General features: G+C 36.1%; 1 protein-coding gene across 5 annotated transcripts; it reads left to right on the forward strand.

The window, feature by feature from the left end:
• Window positions 1-538: 538 nt before the first annotated feature.
• On the forward strand, window positions 539-12,366 carry LOC122080070 (protein DETOXIFICATION 24-like). Of its 5 annotated transcripts, XM_042646944.1 has the most exons (12): window positions 539-680; window positions 1,552-1,657; window positions 3,171-3,298; window positions 6,620-6,943; window positions 7,031-7,572; window positions 9,814-9,900; window positions 10,009-10,065; window positions 10,227-10,465; window positions 10,917-11,035; window positions 11,236-11,322; window positions 11,608-11,681; window positions 12,105-12,366. In XM_042646944.1, the coding sequence occupies exons 4-11, from the start codon at window positions 6,683-6,685 to the stop codon at window positions 11,677-11,679; spliced, it is 1,464 nt and encodes a 487-aa protein (XP_042502878.1). In that variant the 5' UTR covers window positions 539-680; window positions 1,552-1,657; window positions 3,171-3,298; window positions 6,620-6,682; the 3' UTR covers window positions 11,680-11,681; window positions 12,105-12,366. The 5 variants fall into 5 exon arrangements, with proteins under 5 accessions (XP_042502878.1, XP_042502876.1, XP_042502877.1 ...); XM_042646942.1 differs by lacking the exon at window positions 539-680 and having other exon boundaries at window positions 1,330-1,657; XM_042646943.1 differs by lacking the exons at window positions 539-680; window positions 1,552-1,657 and adding an exon at window positions 2,944-3,065.
• Window positions 12,367-21,163: the final 8,797 nt, after the last annotated feature.

The following is a 21,163-nucleotide window of genomic DNA, read 5'->3' on the forward strand; positions in this document are numbered from 1 at the left end:
GGCCTGAATTGGAACAGTATCAATCTTATTAAATCTTGATCCTTGATCAATACTACGTCGCTGGATAAGGTAAAAAAAATGTTTTTTGATTTTTTTTCTTAGTCACAACCAGGGATATTTCTGTCCATTCTAGTCGGGATAGGATTGATATCGGCCCTTTTTGATACCGAGATCGATTTTAGTTTCTTAAAGCCTGGTTGAGACAGAAGACTTAATGGGTGGGACAATTTCCATTTTTAATGGGACAATTTAGGTTTGGTTCCCCGATTATGTTAGTAGATTGACATCTTTACTATACTCCCACTTATTTACATTGTTATGTTTGGTTGTCAAAATATATATATATATATATAATAAGAAGAAATTACACTCTCCTCTCGTGACCTTTGACTTAATATCATGGTCCCACTTATTTTCATATATAGCAACAACCTTGTTTGTAGTTTGAAGATTTTATCAATCCTCCCATTAGTGACTTTAGTGACTGAAATATTGTGTAAAAAGAATGGTTTACCCATGTGTCTAATACGTATCTTCTCTCTCCCTTTTTTTCTCATTCCAGGAAAAATGACCTGCAACAACCTCTTGATGGGTTCAGTCATCTTCTCTAACAAAGCATTCCAGATGAAGCTTTCGACATTTGGGCATGTGCATCAGTAGTCCATTAGAAGAAGAGAGAGGTAGGTGGGAGCATAAGGGGAGGAATTCAAGGGAGGAACCAAAGAACCCGACAGAAGAACCCAGAAAACCAGAGAACTCTTCTTTTCCCTTTTTTTTTTTTTTTTTTTTTTGTTTTTTTTCACTTCTCTTTAATTGTTTCTTCGTCTCCCAGGAAAAAAGAGTTCCCAAACTAGTGTAGCATCAGCACAATCTCCTCCTGGATTTTCTCTGTTTAGAACATTGAGAGAGAGAGAGGGTTGATGATGGTGCTTTTTTACACTTAGACTTCCGCCTCAAATGACGATTTGCAAGTGTTTTTTTTTTTTTTTTTTTTGTGATTTAGGTTTTGGGATTTACGATTTGGGAGGGAAGAATTGAGGGGATTTCTTCTTCTCTGTTTCCCTTTCAAACACAAAACCACAGATAGTTAACAAAGCCGCAAGAGTTGTACCAATAGAAAATGACATTTTGCATAACTTTCTTCTAAGAACAACATGGACAGCGAGAGATGTAATGGAATTTCTTGATTTTGTTCATGGCTTCAACTATCTTTTCTCCCTTTTCTTCTTGATTTTGTGGGGAGCCAGTCAACCTGAAGCCCATTATCACCATGAGGGTACAAAATTGATTCCATTCTAAACCTATTTTCAATTCCTTTTCTGTTTCACCTTGTCCCCTTCGAATTTCTGCGAATCGAGTAACCTTTCTCTGAATGGTTATTAGGTTAATTTTGCAGAGCATTACATTCGATGTGGGAAGACAATGAACGCTTGTGGGTAGTGCTGATGAGGCCGCGGCCATGAGCACTATGGACAAGTGCCGCAGTCAACCCAGGAGAGAGAGAGAGAGGGTATGCTTTGGGACTTTCCTTTTCATTCAATTCTCTTGTAGTTTCAGAAATGGAGCGGAGAGAGAAAGGGAGATCGGAGGAAGATGGGTGAATGAGAATGTGGAGGTGATGTACAGCGGCATCACGGCGGTGAGAGGTTTCAATGAGGTGAGCTTCAAGAGATCGATTATTTGAGATTGTTCACGACAATAACCCCTAAAAGGGTCTCTCTTGGTATTTCGGATCATTAAAGGGTAATTTTAGTATTAAATACAATATAATATGGCTGATGTCATCACTTCTAACAAAAGAGATACGTTTGATAGAACTAGGTAATTACTATAAATGAAAGTATGTGGGGAGACATGTCAAGGAAAGGGGGTGTAATTTTAATAATAATAATAATAAATAAATAAATATTGAGGAAGAGGGTAAATACATTAATCAATCACTACATAATGATTATTGTTGTTTTATTATATTCTTTTCTTTTATTTTCTTGTTTTACAAAACCAAACATATAAAAAGGAGAATCTTATTGGGCTTTCTACTATTGCATGAATTGACCCTCTATTATTGTTGTGGTGGTTGTAAAATCCCTTTCTCAAGCCTGAGGAGTAAAAAACAAAATAAAATAGAAAGCTTTGCTGAGTTATTTTTCTAAATCAACCAATCAAATTTTTTTTCTATATTACAATTAAGTACTTAACATTTTAAACAGTATGTTTGAGTTGGCCACGCATGTTTTGATTGAATAATACTCAAATATTACAATTGTATGCCTATTCTTCTCCATATTGCTAATGCCGTTGGGCATTCTTGCTAATCACAAACTTGGCACCCTTGTTCTTTCTACCCATAACACTTTGTACATGATGACAATAGAAAATGAATAATCTGTTTTTACTTTTTGGGTTACATTTTTTTCTCAATGGGCTGTACAAATTGGATGGGTTCAAAATTTTGTAAATAGGTAGATATCAAGGTACTTTATCTATATGAAAAAAGGTAGAGGGTTTTCTGAATGAACAGGGTGCTCTAGTGTTATGTGCATTACATTCCATACATGCCACGCATGAAGTGGTTAATGGTATCATTATGAGTTATGCCGTGAATGTTATTGTAATTAATTATTGTATCATTATGGTAAATTACTACGGATAGTTATTGTGAACGAGTAATAGTGATAAAAATGGTTAGAGTATTGTTGGTAAATTACTATAGTTAGTTGACAAGTAATAGTGATAAAAATGATAAGAGTGTTGTAATTATAACAAAAAATGAGTTGTGGACGGTTTCTATCTCATATGTGGCCCTATTTAATAATTTAATGGAATGGAAATAATACGAATTGATTTCTCCTAAAAATTCTCTGTTGAGAATAGAGGCTCGGCTACCTCCAAGTCAAGCCAATTAAATCCCTTATTTCCTCTCCTTCTTATTATACTTGTTCCAACAACAACAATAGGTCTTCTCCAACCTAACATTCCAACAGCCAAACTCTATAATTCACAATTCACAAGCCATGTATTAGTGCCCACTGAACTAGCTGGTCCTTCTCAAATGATATGACCTAGTGATATATCTTCCCTCCTCAGTCCTCACCCTTCCTTTCTTCCTTCCTTCTTTCTGTTTTGGTAACCTAATGTTGCCTTCGGCTTTCTTTTTTTGTCATTTTCAGTCGTAGTTGCATTAAGGAAGTTGATCCAAAGGATAAGGATAGGTGGAATTGCACAGACACATTTTTCAACCATCGAATTGGAATCCCAGGGAATTCATTGACTTCAATATTCCAGATTTCTGATACAAGTAAGTATGTGTGTGTGTGTTCATGCATGTTGTTGGAATCATTTCCCTTGCTGCTTTTGCATTTCTTGCACATCCTTATAGCTTGCTTGCTCCACATGCACTGTGCCATAAGGGTCCGTTTGGGTGCCATGAAAATTCTGAGGATAGCTGTATATATAGCCAATAGCCAGCCATCTGCTTTGCAGGAAAGAGTGACCTTCTGCTGTGCTGCTTTAGCATACACTAGGCCATGTTTGGGGATCCAGAAATTAATAATGTAAAGTTTTTTAACTCAAAAACCAGGAAATGTGAGTTTTGTGATAGAAGACTGATTCTAGTGATGATGGTTGTCATATTAACTATCAACTGTTTATAGTCAGAAAAACACATTTTCTTAGGAAAGAACCAAACATGGTCATCAGAAAATGTCCTTGACCGGCCGGAAAGGAAAGGTGATGATGAATAGAGTTATTCTTCAGATGAGCACTCAAGGAAAAGGTTAAAATAATCAAACAAAGACAAAGGAGAAAAAGAGTATAGATCTAGTTCTCCAATCATCCTGATTCACACAAATAGAATTCAGCCCTGTTGTAGATTCAATTAAGTTGAAGACCCAAGATATTTGGCATAGTAATCCGACTAGTTTGGATTTATTAGGGTTACTATTAACAGGTAATTCTAACAAGTGGGGAGTGGATTGTTTTTATTTATTTATTTTTTATAGGTAAGGAGGGGAGTAGATAATAATAGTTAGGAGACTCAAATTCGAGATCTACTGGTGACAACTTTGCATACCACAGCTCACCAATTATTATACAATTATTAAACAGTTGTTGCCGGGGGAGTGGATTGTTACTTTGTCTTAACCCATGGTCATTTGGTTCTTCCAAGTTATCCTTCAACCATACCATGTCACTAGGAAATGGTACGAAGTAGTTGATTCAATTATTTCAGCAATCAATGAGGATGGAACTTCAAACCAAAAAGAAAACCACAGGAAGTGATCCAATTCCAACAACCACCATTCCCCTCTACATTGAAAAATGTCATCATAAGACTTTAAATAAAGTACTTTCTTGTCGCTCCTTTAAGGAGCATTATTTTTTCCTTTTTGTTGCAAACACCCCCAAAAGGGGGGAATTTATTCAACATTCTCAAGAAATATGGTATGTATATGGTTTGATCTGAACCCAATATTCGAAAGATAAGATTTCTCATGACCCGAATAACAGAGAGTCATCCAACGGCTGAAATTCCATCGGTGTGTTGGGGGAGGATCACCAAAACAGTCTCCAATAGGGTTCTAAGTTCCGATATCGATATTGGTTGAACTAAATATTGATATTTGGGGAGGGCCCTTTGCACCAGAAAAATCAATAAAATCATTTTTTTTTTTTTATAAATAATAAGGGCAAAATGGACTGATCAAAGACGATATAGACCAACCTGGGTTGATATGAATGGAGACCAATCTGATTCCTGAGATTTAATTCTCTGGTCCCAAGTCAAGGTCTCTGTCCCTCCAAAATTTTATTTTCCATTTTTTATGGCTATGATATTTTTTGTTAACGAATAAAATTCCCAAACCTAATAATTACAAAATGGAAAAAAGGCTCGACACAATTTGATTTTTAAGTTGAGATCCCCTAGCATACACACCTGTTCCATTTTCTTTCATTATCGGTGAAGTGAGGTATATACGAAATCAATAGGGACTAGCATTACATGCATGTAAACATATGTATAGAGGATTTAGACTCCTTTCCTTTTTATGCTAGGCCCCACACCGAGGAGCTAAATAGGGACTGACAAGAAGCTAACAAGGGGCCTATTCAAGGCTGATGCTCTACCATTCATTTCTTTTTACAAAAGTTTTATTTTTCCATTGAATTTTTAAAATTTTGTTTTATTACTTGACCAATTCAGACTTGGCTGATACTTGACAGAAGTGAACCTTTGGTCTACCCATTCACGGTCTACTTATTCACAATATTTTAGCTCTTTTCTAGCATATAACGTGACAGTGGCAGATATTTAGTAACATACATTATATAGCTATTTTGATTAAGGGGAAATATATTGTGGGGGAATCTGCCCCTGTGCCTAGACAATTTTATTTTTCTTTTGGGTGGTTTTTTTTTGGGGGTAGGGGAACTAATACATGGCCCATGAAATAGAAAATGCCGCTTCTTTGAATATTTCTTCATGAAATTGAAAATGCCACTTTGGTGAATATTTCTTCATATGCTTCCATTGATATTTACACACATAGCAACCACAATTCTCCACAGGACCACTTACCCTTTAAATTATGATAATGAAACCTTTTGAAAACTTGGGGCCCGTTTGATAACGTTTCTGTCGTTTCTGTTTCAAGAAACGGCAGAAACATAAATTTTCGTTTCTAGAAACAGAAACGGAATTGAAGGTGTTTGATAAGTCATGTTTTTAGAAGTCGATAATAACCAATGAAAGAATGGCCACAAGTCGTTTCTAGAAACGGCAAAACAAGTTCAACTTGTTTCGCTTGGGTCGTTTCTTGAACCATAAATAAGTAAAAATTTCTATTTCTATTTCTGAAAATAAGTGAAACGGAACAGTTTTATCAAACGCTTTTTACTCCGTTTCTCCTGTTTCTGGAAACAGAAACGGCAGAAACGCGTTTCTTGAAATGTTATCAAACGGGCCCTTAGTATCGCACTCGACAATGGTCATAATTATCTAGCAAAGGAGGTGACATTACTCGGGTCACCTTTTGAAGCTGTGCTTGTCCATTGTATGACCTCAACACACTGATTTCCTAGTCTCAAAAGTTTCCTGGTCAGCTCACCACCACAACCTTATCTGATCGACCCAAAATATGTGCTTTGTGACATATATGATGAGGTCTGAGGTCCAAATTTTGTGGGTAGATAGATCCGATAGTTCTTTACCAATCTCAAGCGATAGTCAAAATGGAATTGGTCTAGTATTAAAATCATGGTTTTAAGAACAGTAACAGGTATGGTATTGGTTTCCATTTTTATCAATTCAATTCCGTATCGAATAGGCTAAGAATTAGTCGGATTCGATCTGAAACTCTGAATTGATTGGACTAGTCCTAACTTGGTCAGATTCAATGCACACAAAATAAAAGGAATAATCCAATGCACGAGGCTTCCGCTATTGCAGGGTTTGGGAGGGCAATCAATTTCAAGTCGAATCAACCAATTTAATAGATTCAGGTTGCCACGCTCTATGGCTTTGAATCAGTAATCCCAGCATAAAAACCACTTCAGGGCTATTATAAATACATACAAAACCTATCATCTTGTTTAATTTGTTTGTTCTTAAACATGTCAGGGTGCTCAAGTGAAAATAATCAGAGACTTTTTTTGGTAGCAAAATAATCAGAGACGAGAATAAATGATGGATGGAAGTGAAGCACTGGAAGACAAACTTCTTGGGAGAGATCAAAGTGAACATGTAAATAAGGACTTGAAAGTAAGAGTTTGGAATGAATCAAAGATACTCTGGAGAATTGCATCTCCTGCTATGATCACAAGAGTAGCAACTTACGGAATATTGGTTGCCACTCAATCATTTATGGGACATATTGGTGAAACTGAGCTCGCTTCTTATGCGGTCATCCAAATCTTTCTCGTACGTTTTGCAAATGGAATAGTGGTATGCTGCTGTCTCTTCTCTTCTTCCAGTATGGTTCCTGAATACAAAAAATACAATGGAATGAACTCTTAAAATCATTTTTTGCAGTATGGAATGGCAAGTGCTCTAGAAACATTATGTGGGCAAGCATTTGGAGCAAAGCATTACCACATGATGGGTATCTATTTACAACGATCATGGATAGTTGTTTTATGTACTTCAGTCATTTTGCTCCCAGTTTTCATCTTCACTTCACCACTTCTAAAGCTTATTGGGCAGGAAGAAGAATTAGCAGAAGTAGCAGGAAAAATTAGCATTTGGTTTATACCTATTTTGTACTATTTTGTCTTTTCAATGACAATGCAGAAGTTCTTACAAGCTCAACTAAAGAATATAATTATTGGATGGTTATCTACTGCATCCTTTGTGATTCACTTGATCTTATCTTGGCTCTTTGTCTATAAATTAAGCTTGGGGATACCTGGTGCCATGGGAGCAATGATCATCTCCACATGGACAATGGTAATTGGGGAATTTGTGTATATCTTTGGAGGTTGGTGCCCTGGAACATGGAAGGGATTTTCTATGAGTGCATTTACTGAACTTTGGCCAATTGCCAAGCTCTCTCTATCGTCTGGTGTGATGCTTTGGTAAGTAAAACTTCAACCCTTCTTCTCATTTCTCTTCTCATCTTTTGAATTCACTCTTCTGCCCTATTTATCATAATTTTCTGTATGTTACATGCGAGAGATACATGTTAGTCATAATGGTTCATATGCTGTATATTTTAGAGTTCACCATCAAATTTAGCCAAGATGACAGCTTTCATCTTTTAACTTCATTAACCTGGCAGAAGAAACAACTATGATGGTGGGATCTAAAATGAGTCAATGGGGGAAAGTGGGGTTTGGGGTAGGGAAGTAGAAGTTGAGGCTAGAATATGGAAGAACTACAATTCATTGCCACTTGAGACACTTCCATAGCCGAAGTTCTTTGTAAACAAAGTGCTACTGATTTATTCATATAATTTTCTCTAGCAAGGATTTATTCGTATAATGTAAAGAGGATTTTCATATCTAGGGTATTGTCTTAGCGTTTGAGAATACATTTGTGGAAGAGAGAGAAAAGTTCCCCATACCTAAGAGATTTTATAACACAACCTAATAGACAAGACGGCCAGTGGACCTTTCATGGACATTCTGAAATCTTTAAGAACTATCAATTTCTTCATATTTCATCATATGTAGTTCTAATAATGATTACAGTATGTGAATTTTTTCCACCATGAGGGTTTTAAGGACTCTAAAAGAGGAAGGAGAAATCGGGTGAAACTCTCACACTCTGAGAGGGCCCTTCTTTTAATCAGATAGATGGATTATTACAGAGAACAATTACAATTTTGATCCTATAGAATGAATTATGTATGGCTAATCCACACCCAGCCCCCAAAAATTGACCGTGAGTATGGTTCTATGAGAGAAAAAAACTACAATTTTGATCCTATAGAATGAATTATGTAAATAACATGGCTAATCCACACCCAACCCCCAAAAATTGGCGGTGAGTATGGTGACTTCTGTAGAAAATATAAGCTAATAGACCAGCACTAAGAAAAAACAATATGCAGAGGGCACCATGAGCAAGCCGTTTGCACAGAAGATGATAGTCAATTTCAATATGTTTTCCATGAGCATGAACACTGGATTGGTGGCCATGTAAGTAACACTAAGTTTTCATGACATCGGAGGTTTAAAAACAGAGTAAGCCATTATAACACAGTAAGCACTGAAGCCAATTAATATTAGAGCCATGCTGAGAATGATATTAGGCCTCAGCGCCAAACTGGGAAACTTTAGGCTGCTTCTTTATGGACCCAAAAGAAAATAGTCACCCAAGAAAACATCCTTGAAAAAAAAAAAAAAAAAAGCTATTGGTAGAACGCTTATCAATTGGATCAACAGAAAAGTCGGCATTGGAATACTACAGGATAAATACGATGTCCATGCCTTCTCTCCCCTCCTTCCACACCCCTGTTGTTTCTTTAGATTGATAAAGAAATTCTAGTACTAGTAAAATGAAGGTAGGTATTGTTACAACTTCTTATCCCAAAAGCTTGAGCTTTTATGTAAGGGGCAAAAGAATATATATCAACACATGACCCCCCCCCCAAACACCTGACCTTCTAGCTCTAATATCATACTACAACCATTTGTCCCAAAAGCTTGAGCTTTTAAGTAAGGGCCACCACAATGTATATCAACACACATCAACAGGCATAAAAGAAGCATAAAAAGTAGGACCAGCAGCCTGAGCAAAAGAAATAAAGAGCATAAGATGAGAAAACCAAGAGCCCCACAAATTTTCAATTGCACAATTTCCAATAGACTAAACTTCATGAGCCTACCTCAGAGGTTAAACAAAATCAAACCCCAAAACCAATTCTCACATCCCAACAAGACACAACCCACATCTTGTTAATGAAGTGAGCAGCAATCTCTTTTTCCTCTGGGATTCGCCAAATCAACAAAACTTATATACTTGTCAATTATATCATATCTTATTATACCCATGTATAAAGGTTATAATCTATAAGCATTTAATCAGCACCCTTTCAAATGATAATGATTGATTTCAAATCCTTCTATGGAGCAATACCATCTGATTGGATATGCATTCAAAAGAGAAACACCAGTAAACTGATAGATGGCTTATAAAAAGTCACATACCTTTAACTGTTCAGATGATAGAGCATTTTACATCCATCACTATGTTAACCTTCACCAGGAATCGCAAAAGTTTGGATTCTTTAACTTATTGCATGGTTACGTGCAATAGTCTCTTTTGGAAACATTGTTAATTGTTCATTTATTAATTTTCTTCTTTCTTAACAGCTTAGAGCTATGGTACAATGCAGTGCTAGTCTTAGTGGCAGGCTACATGAAGAATGCTGCCATTGCTATATCTGCCTTCTCTATCTGGTAATATTTAATAGTTGTATTATTTCTTTAAATATTTTTGCCACCCTCCCTCTTTATTACTCCTTGATTAACGTAAATGCTTTAAAACAAATAATTATGAACTTGCAGCCTCAATATCACTACTTGGGAGCTTATGATATGTGTAGGTTTCTTGTCTGCAGCCAGGTATGGCTTAAATGAGTGACACTAGACTCTGTGTGCATGTGTGTGTGTGTGTGTGTGTGTGTCTGAGAGAGAGAGAGAGGAAATATGACTATATATAAATTTCCTCTCAGGTCCTTTCTATGTTCCAGTAACATTTTAGGCATACAATTTTTTGTTATCAGTGTACGGGTAGCAAATGAATTGGGGAGAGGAGATGCAGAAGCTGCAAAATTTTCCACTATTGTCAACTTAAGTACTACACTCTCTATTGGCGTGCTATTTTCGGTTCTGTTTTTGGTATTTAGTCATGTCATATCCTATGCATTCACAAGCAGCGCAGAAGTGGCCAAAGCTGTGTCGAGCCTCGCCAGTTTACTTTCTTTGTCTGTCTTGCTCAATAGCGTTCAGCCAGTGCTCTCAGGCAAGCCTCTCTTCCTGATCTTGCCAAAAAAAAAATGGTATTTATAATGCACCATGTTGCAACATATATTCATCTAGTATCCAGTGAATGGTTTGTGTCAACAGTCTAGTGGTAAAAGATTGCCCACTTCAAGAACTGACAATAAAAAAAATTGCAGTTCTATCATATTTCATAGTGCATGAGCTTCTTCTATTCTTATTTTTTGTTTATTCTTGTCTTGATCTACTTCTGTCGATGGCCTTATCCACCCTAAACCTACTTAGAGGAGTTTACCAATAGCTTTTTGCTTTTTGATCAATAAAGTCATCAAGTGTCCAGAAAGAAAGAAAACTAACAACTGCCCCAGTAAATGATTGTTTCATCCAAGAAATCAAATTAACATGGGTTGATTGTTTTGCTTTATTTTTCTCTCTGATATATTTTCCCTTCTTTTTGCAAATTTTGTGAACAGGGGTGGCTATTGGTGCTGGTCGGCAAACTTTGGTAGCATATGTCAACCTTGCGTCCTACTATCTGGCAGGGATTCCTATAGGCGTGTTGCTCGGTTATGTTGCAAATCTTGCTGCTAAGGTAAAAAACTATTATCTAGTTATAGGGGTCAGATACTAGGGCTCCCACTCTGTATAGTGACCCGGTTGTTAATCAAGTAGTAATTGAGCCTTGGATACCAATTCCATCACACTATTGTGAGACTTTTAGGTTTCACCATGTTACTTCCCTAACATAAACAGTTTCTTTTACTCAGTTGTTGACCTTCCTATTTGTTCTAGGGTATCTGGATTGGTATGCTTTGTGGAGTTGCATTGCAAACGCTTGCACTTCTTTGGATCACTTGGAGAACTGATTGGAAAGATCAGGTACAAAAGAGGATACATGTTACACCATAGAAAGATGAATTTTGGAGTGATATACAGCATCTCAGTTGGTGATTCTCATAAAATATGATATTCAGTAAAGAAATATAATGGTAGCATATTATCTTTGTCAGTAGAGAATTAGACAATCAATTAGGTTGAATCAATTGCTATACACTGAATTCATTTGTCTGTCACCACATTTTCTTGGGCTTTATTAGATTTTCACACTATATCTTGGCTGTTTCGGTTCTTTTGTTTGTTGGTTATGGTACTTCATGCTTTCAGGTGGAAAGGGCATCACAACGTCTAAACAAATGGCTTTTACCACCTTCTGAAGATAAAACAAACCATGCTTGAAGGTATATTTGTAAATGCTTTATTTATTCTGTTTTGTACTCCTTTCATGATTCTAGCATGGTTTTATATTATAAATAGGGGATTTGTGTGATCGGTTAAAGACACACAAGCATTCTCTCATTCTTTCTGTTAACACTATGTCATACAAATAGAGTGGGTAATTAATTGAGACGAATTTAAATCAAATTTCATAACTTGTCATAACTTTGGTCCAGCATAACCTTTTATAAACTCTACTGATTTTATTCTACCCTAGACACCAACTGCAAGTTTAGGTTGGGTTTGCCCTATTGAAGTTTTCCATTTTACAGATAAATGTATTGACATATATCTCTCTTATTCTTTTTGCGTAATGTGCATAAAGTTGTCGTTTAATTATTTTCCTAATTTCATACATGATTTTGTGTCCAATTTTCCTAATGTAGGGACTGTCGCTTGGTGTGATGGTAAAAAGCTCGGGCTGCCAGCATGAAGACAAGGGTGGTTCGAGTCTTTTATTAGTATTATTTTGATTCAAGTTTGAGGGTGCTATTTTGGGCCAAAAATCCACTAGATAGGACGCAACCTCTCACCTAGTAACAGCTACACAATTTGTATAAGAATGACTACAGTGATAAGGTTATGACGGGAGGCAGTTCCTCCCCACCCTTCAACACCTCTTTCTTTAGTAAGAGTTCAATAAGAACCTTAAAAAAAAATAATCAAGAAATGCTGATATATGTTAAATGCATTACGTTGATGGTTGAAACCAAATTACACAGAAACATATCAATGGCTACTGTAAGTATGAAGGTGAATGATAATCATAAGGATAGCTGCGTCTTTGCCCATTAGGGATTAGTCAATCAGATTAACTCGACCAATAAACACAACCATTTTGATCCATTTCATCATTCAGGCATGTAGAAAATTAATTGAAATCTTAAGAAATATACCATCAGCATAGGTTTACTTTTAAGAACACTGAGCTTTCTGATGTCCTTATCACACCTAATGAGGCTGAACATAGGATCTGGATTCTTGCGAGTGATGGGACTTATTCTTCCTGGTCACAAATTCTCCTTCCATCTCATGATGACATAACCTACCTGGGATATCCTTCTAAGCTTGATCTGGAAACTTCAGGCCCCCAGGGCCCTCTGAAGTTCAAGATTCTGGCTTGGGAGGCAAATCATGAGAATGTGAACGAATGTTACAGATTACAAAGGAAAGTGGGGAGGAGCTTTATATATCTTGGTCAAAATTGGAATCCTTCCTAATGAATCTGAGACCTTATAATATCTTGGCAGTTGGTTTCCCTTAGTAAGAGAGGCAAATAGATGTGCTTTGTATCCTTGCTTGGTATTTAGACCATTTGGGAGGAAAGGAATCATAAAATGTTCAGAGGATGGATGAAGTCTGTCTGCTCCAGAGGTGACTAAGCTTATCATAATGAGGCTGCTAGGTAGGCTATCACTCTGGAAGCAGTCTGTAGCATCTCTATTGAATATTTCCTCAGACATTGGTCCATGGTGCAGCAGTAAGGTTGCTCCATTGCGACATAGTGATCGCAGGTTCGAATTGGGAAATAGCCTCTTTGCAAACTGGGGGTAAGGTTGTGGTCATTATGACCCTCCCCAAACTCTACAGCAGCGGGAGCCTCATGCATTGTGTATGCCTTTTTTTTTTTTTTTTTCCCATGGAAATCCAACATGAGTAGAATTCCTCCTCACAGGTTACAAATCCTCTCCTATCATCATTAAATTGAATATCGATGGATGCTCCTTGGGTAATCCTAGAACAACCGGTATAGGAGTGGGGGGGGGGGGTTTAGAAGTGAGAAAGGGCAGATTCTGCTAGTGCTCTAGTATAGGAGGGTGTTTTCAGATCATCGAAGATTTTCTTTTAAGGGGTTCAGATTAGAAAGTTGTACCATCCATTAAAGCCCTGGGTTATGAACTTGCACATAGGCTTTTGTGAGGTAGAAGTGCTCTGATTGTCTTTGCCTCTTGATTAATCTACTACTATAATGAACCAGATCAATTCCTACATTTTATGTGATTCTTCTATCCCATTTCAATTTTTCTGAATTTTCATTTCATCGTCAAGTAATCAACCTTGAAATTTCATTTGTGCGGTAGTGAAAAATTGCAAATTCATGAGTCCAATGTAGGATTAAAATCTCAACAAGATATAATCCTTAGACCCAATAGATCATCGTAGATAGATTAAGAATACCAAGAACAATGGGATATAAACTATAATCAATAAAAGGTACCTTGTTTGGGATCCATAGTAAAGCAAAGCGCAACGGAAAACCTTCTGATCCACATAGCATGGTACTTCTCCTCTATTCCCCTATAATCACTGGCTAGATGAGGAACCTGGGCGTACAAGGGAGGAAGCCACAAGAAACACTGTTTCTTTCTCTTTCTCCTTCTCTCTCCAAAATGTACGTTGTGAATAAGATTAGGGTTAGAGGAGGGACCTAGCTCTCTATTTATAAAGTTTTCCAATGGACCCACTCATCACAAGTCCAATAGTTAACTAAAGCCCACACTAGCCAGCCATATTAAACTAATTAAAGCCTACATGTCTCACTTAATTAGACTAAATATTAAGCATGATTTTATTAAAGCACAAAAACCCAATTAATATAAGCCCACATAGAAATATTCTAACATTCTCTCACTTGGGTTATATTAATTACTATCAATTTTTGAAAACTTATTTTGTCCTTAAAAAGCAATATCAGGCTAATCATTATCTTAATGCACGTGCCTTTATAATGGTCTAGAGACATCTCTAATAGTCAATCCTGTCCCATAGAGTCTCAAACACTGAATCATGGCGGTAACTACATCTTATAAACGACACAGGACCTTCCATGGTCACGAGAGCTCTCAACTCTACTAACATGAATTCAATATGGTAGTGCGGCAACTAGATAACACCTACATAATGGTTCCATATGTATTATCCCCTTGTCAGTCCAATTTTCTCTCCCTTAAGTGATACAACCACATTTGAGAAAATTCTTTATGGTTCCAATGAACATGTATGTCTTATCTTCAATAACTCGAGTTATACTTTGTAATATAAGACATACCTTAAGGCTAATAACTGAATGCCCCATCTTTCGCTCAAGGTTAACACATACCTTAAGACTTCAAATATTTATATATACAACATGCCAACATATAAAACACCCACGTGTTAAATACAACAATTATAATGAAACAACATTTTATTGAATGAATTGCATGCAAAAGACAGTTAATATATAATTCAAAAAATTACTAAAAGGTAAAAGTACAGATGAACATTTTATTACACAATAGAGCAAAATAAAATATCTCCCACTAAACAACCGCATCCCATAATGCTCCTAAGCCCATGCTAATAACATGTCTCTCAAAAACACAAGGGCGAAGGCCTTTAGTGAGGGGATCAGCTCCATATCATCTATACCAATATGCTCCATTGTGAGGTCACCTTTTTTAACCTTTTCTTTTATGGTCAAATATTTGACCTCCATATGCTTGGACCCTGTGATACCTTTATTGTTGTTAATGAATAACATAACAGAGCTGTTACCATAGTACAACTGGATGGATCTAGCCATAAAATCAAATACTGTCAACTCCCTTATGAGGTTCCTGAGCCAAATTGCCTGAGTAGTTGCTCCATAGCATGCTACAAATTCTGCTTGCATAGTTGAAGAAATTATCGATTTCTATTTTTCATTTTTTCACGATACTGCCCCACCTGTCATTAAGAAAATATATCTTGATGTGGACTTCCTGTCATCCTGACAACCAGTAAAGCCAGAGTCTGTATACCCTACTAGTTGTAGGTCTTGAACACGTTTGTAAATCAATATATATTTTTTGTCCCCTTTAAGTACCTTAAAAACTTCTTGGCAGCAACCCAATGATTGTGACCAAGGTCTGACTGATGTCTACCTAGAACTCCTATTACAAAAGCAATATCTGGTCTAGTACAAACTTGAGCATACATGATACTTCCAAGTGCACTAGCATAGGGTACTTTCTTCATTAAATCTCTCTCAGTATTACTTTTAGGGCATTATAATAAGCTCAGTTTATCACCCTTGAGAATTGGAACATTCCTAGATTTGAAAACCAGCATACTGAATCTCTCCAGAACACGATCAATATATGCCCTATGAGAAAGACCTAACAGTTGGCGAGAATGATCCCTACGGATCTTAATGCCAAGGATAATAGACACATCACTAAGCTCTTTCATGTCAAACTCCCTAGATAACAGTTGCTTTGTCTCATGCAACAGCCCTAGATCATTGTTTGCAAGCAAAATATCATCTACATAAAGTATAAGGAAAGTAAATCTTCTCCCACTGACCTTTTGATATATGCATTGATCTACCTGATTCTCAACAAAATCGGATGAAGTCACAACACTGTCAAACTTAAAGTGCCATTACCTAGAAGCTTGCTTGAACCCATAAATAGACTTATTAAGTCTACATACAAGATGATCAAAACTATTCACCGTAAAACCTTGAGGTAATTTAACAAGCTCCCAAACACCATCATGTTTCATTGATTGCATCCCATCTTTTATTGCATCCAACCACAATTCTAACTGAGGACTAGAAATAACATCTAAATAAGAAACTGGATTAATTACACAACAGATGTCGTAGCCATGTTTTCCCAAATAAATTATATAGTCTGGTGGTATGACAAACCTCTTCACCCTAGTGGATCTCCTAAGTGAAGCATTCACAACCTCATCCTGAACCTAAGGGACCTCAGTAGGAGTTAAATCAACAACATGCTCCTCAATAAGTGCAGCAATTAGTGTAGTAGGCTCTACATCCATCTAGATAGGTAGAGTAAATGATACAGTCGTCTCAACCTCACTACTATTCTATATAGTTTGAAAACAACTACTTTTATTGGTCACATCAAGTTCTAGAAACTTTACAGTTTGGGATTCCATAATTCTAGTACCTCCGTAAGGGTTATAAAATTGATATCCTTTCGAATGATCATGATAAGCAACAAAGTAGCAACGAATAGTTCTGGAGTCCAACTAGCTCAAAGTTGGATTATACAACCTTACTTCTGCAGGACAACCCTAAACTCTAAGATGGTTCCAACTAGGTTTTCGTCTAGTCCATAACTCAAAAGGAGTTAATGGAACAACCTTAGTAGGGACTAGGTTAAGGATGTAAAGGGTCGCCTTCAAAACCTCACCCATAAAAATTGAGATAAATTTTCCTACTAACTATACTTCTCATCATATCCATAATGGTGCGATTACGCTTTTTGGCCACCCCATTCTGCTCAGGACTCCCAGGCATAATAAATTAACCTACTATCCCAATATCCTCTAAGTATTTGGCAAATAGGTCTTTAAGCCGTCTAGCTTCGCCATGTCTACCATAATAATACTCACTACCCCGGTCAGATCTAACAACCTTGATAACTTTTTTCAACTATTTTTCGACTTCAGTCCTAAAAATCTTAAATTTATCAAGAGACTCAAATTTTTCTTTAATCAATAACAAATAACCATATTGGAAATAATCATCAATAAATGTCATGAAATAAAAATTTCTACACAATGTAGCTGTATAAGGTCCACTGATGTTAGTGTGAATTACTTCTAATAGGTCAGAACTACGGACTGCCGACTTCTTCTTTATCTTGGTCATTTTTCTTTTACAACAGTCTACACGTCTCTAGGTCACCTTCAAAAGTGGGCAGGATGTCAGACTTTATCAATCTTTCAACTCTTTCCTAGAGATGTAACCATGCCTTTTATGCCATAACATGTAAGACTGTTCATTAGGTAAAGGCTTTTGGGAACAATTCTTTCGACATTATAAGAGACATACATATCATGAGGAGCTAAACACAAGCTATATAGTCCATAAGATATAGTACAGTAACCAATCTCATTTGAATTGAATAACAAATTAACCATAGCGCTCTTTATTTCAAAATGGTAACCACATAAGTCTAAAACTGAAACGGAAATTAAATTCCGCATAAAGGACGATATATAAAAGGTGTTTCTTTAAATTAATTTAAAACCAGAATCTAGAATTAAAATGATATCTCCTACGAATTCTATGTCAGCTTATTCATTGTTCCCCACAGTGAGCTTATTTGGTTTCCTCCAGTTTATGAATCCCTATATGGTAAAAGTAACATGGTTAGTTGCACCGCTATCTAGCCACCAAGAACTAGATGGAGCTTCTGATAAATTGGATTCACAAACAAGTGCCAAAGAATCATTACCTGTATGTTCAAGTTTAGATAACCAAGTCTTATATTTAGGGCATTCTTTTTTCATATGACCCTTTTTTCTTATAAAAGAAGCAGTGACCACCCTCATTCTTAAAAGAATGTTTTTTAAGACCCAAATTGCTAGATTGACCTGACTCCTTATTAATTTCCTGAGCAACTTTATTAGTATGAGATTTAGACTTTTTACCGTTACGAAAATTAGAGCTAGAAGCAAACAAGGTTGTGTGGATTTTCTCCTTTAAGTTTTTTCTTCCTAAGCAACAATTTTAAAGATCAAATCATTAATGGTTCAGGTTTCATCTTGGGAGTTATAATTGGTTTTGATAATCTCAAATTCAGAAGGAAGAGTATTTAAGGCTTGATATACAATACAAGAGTCAGAAAAGCAAACATCTAAGGCTTTGAGTTTGGTTTGGTAATCCACAATCCGAATGATATAGTTCTTAACACCTCAAGAATCATTATACCTCAAATTGAAAAGTTCTTGCAGAAGATTTCCTAGTTCAGCATTTGATGAAACTCGGTACCTGAGTGCCATTACATTCATCATCTCCTTAACAGTGTAATCAGCAAGCAAACCACTTTTTAGGTGATCTTTGATCGACCTCTTTATGGACAATAAACAGACGCGATTACTTTTTATCAATACAGCATGCACCAATTTTTCATCATCAGTGCTTTGATCAGTGAGATCCACTGATTTATCTATAATAAGGAATGTGTGAACATCTGTCATTTTCATAGCAAACAATGCATCCTCTTTCTATTTTTTGAAATTAGACCCAGTACGAATCTAAATAGTAAGCATATTATTGTTGACAGAAATGGTGATTGAAAAATAAACAATGTACATCATTAGCAAAATGTGAGTCTCGTGTAACTTAAAAATATAAAAGTACACCAATTGAGAGTTTACAAATATCATTATGTAAACACTTTTGGGCTGAATTCATAACATGCAGTTGCAGAATCCTCCACATATCAGCGGTCATGAAAACATATTCCAACATTTGATAGACTCCTTTAGGTGTATAGACTACTTGGGTTAGTTAATTCTAAACCATATGTTGTCTATGTGACCCTCTAATTACTAACATACAATCACCCCCTTTGGGTATATGACCATGCGTTAGAACCAGAGACATCCCAATACCTTATAAGACCAATATTCTATAAATTCAATCAAGAAGATAACTTTGGTGGCTACAACTTAATCAAATTTATGAAACTTTCTCATATTGGGATATACTTAATATCACTCATACCAAACCAAATAATATGTAATTTTAAACTTGAAGACAAGAGGCTAAAAATTATCCATAAAATTATATTAAATGCTAATAACATTGTTTAATACTTTAATCATCCATTAGAATATTTCTTCATTTATTTTTAATCTCATGAACTGTACTATATGTACTATTCATCCTCAATAATTAGGGTTTTAAACCTAATAATTCTTAATTTATTAGAATTTCAAAATAATCATCCATAATCGATTAGAATTTTAAGAACTAATAATCTCTAATCAATTAGAGTTTCAAAATAATCATCCCTAATCAATTAGGGTTTCAAAATAATTATCTATAATCAATTAGGGTTTTAAAATAATTATTCTTAATTCATGGATCCAATAAAAAAACTATAATTCATCACTTATAAATTTGATTAGGGTTTTAAACTTAATCACTCATAATTCATAGATTCAATCCAAAAACATTAATCTATCCCTTACAAACATAATTATGGTTCTAAATCTAATCTATGGTGGCTCTGATACCACATGTAGAATGAAAATTTCAATATGATATACTCCTTAGACCCAATAGATCACTATAGATAGATTAAGAACACAAAAAACAATGTGATAGAAACTATAATCAATAAAAGTGTATCTTGTTTGGGATCTATAGTAAAGCAAAGCGCAGCAAAAACCTTCTGATCCACATAACAAGGTATTTCTCCTTTATTCCCTATGTTCACTGGCTAGATGAATAACCTGAACGTACAAGGGAGGAAGCCACAAGAAATACTGTCTCTTTCTCTTTCTCCTCTCTCTAGAATGCACGTTATGAATTAGATTAGGATTAGCGGAGGGACTTCGCTCTCAATTTATAAAATTTCTCAATGCACTCACTCATCACAGGTCTAATGGTTAACTAAAGCTCACACTAGCCAACCCATATTAAACTAATTAAAACCCGTATGTTTCACTTAATTAGACCAAATAATTAGTCTGATTTTATTAAAGCACAAAAATCCAATTAATATAAGCCCACATCGAAATATTCTAACATCCAGGAAATCCCAAATTTCTAGATGCAATGGTGCATAAAATATACTACCTAAATCCTTTACGATTGAAAGCATAACTTTACAAGAAAGACTGCAAAAAGCGGTGACATGGAATTGGATAAGAATAACGCAAGAACAAGTTTGAACTCATGGCTTTATATTATAATAATTGAAGATAAAGACGAATTTGAAGCAATGAAATTATGATGGAATGGAAGAGATAGAAGAATACCTGGTTCAGGGAGAAGAATCGCCTTTTAAGAAGGCAAAACTTTAAAACTCCAGATATCCAAACTTGGAACTACAGAAGCAAAGGAGTACTGCGACTTCAATGGATAGGCAAAGTAGTAGTCTAGTTATAGCCCATGGGCGATTGGGCCCCATATAACTATATAAATATCGGAATCAGATCGACAGATCCCAATTGGAATCGACCTCGCTGATTCGGCCAAACTTATTTGATCGATCCGCCCAATCCCAATATTGTTAAAATCGTAGCCGAGAAGGGAAGGGAGGGGAGGGGACGGGTTACGAGGAGAGAGAGAGAGAGAGAGAGAGAGAGAGAGAGAGAGAGAGAGAGAGAGAGAGAGAGAGAGAGAGAGAGAGAGAGAGAGGAGTTACAATGGGAGTAGGAGCTAAAGGGAAAGGGGGTGGGGCCACAGCATGGATTTAGGTATAGGTACTGGTATATATATATTGTTTATTATTTTATCTCTAAAACGATATGAATAATTGATATGGATAGATCAGATACTGGTATTGTTTTCAATTGATAACAGACGATATTGATATTTGAAATCATGGGCCACAGAGTCGTGGGGGAGGAGCAAAAGACATGAGAGAGAGAGAGAGAGAGAGAGAGAGAGGAGGTGGCCATGGGGAGGGGTATAGGTATCAATAGGTTT

This window comes from Macadamia integrifolia, chromosome 5 (genome assembly GCF_013358625.1).
Source record: "Macadamia integrifolia cultivar HAES 741 chromosome 5, SCU_Mint_v3, whole genome shotgun sequence".
In the NCBI taxonomy this organism is placed as follows: Eukaryota; Viridiplantae; Streptophyta; class Magnoliopsida; order Proteales; family Proteaceae; genus Macadamia; species Macadamia integrifolia.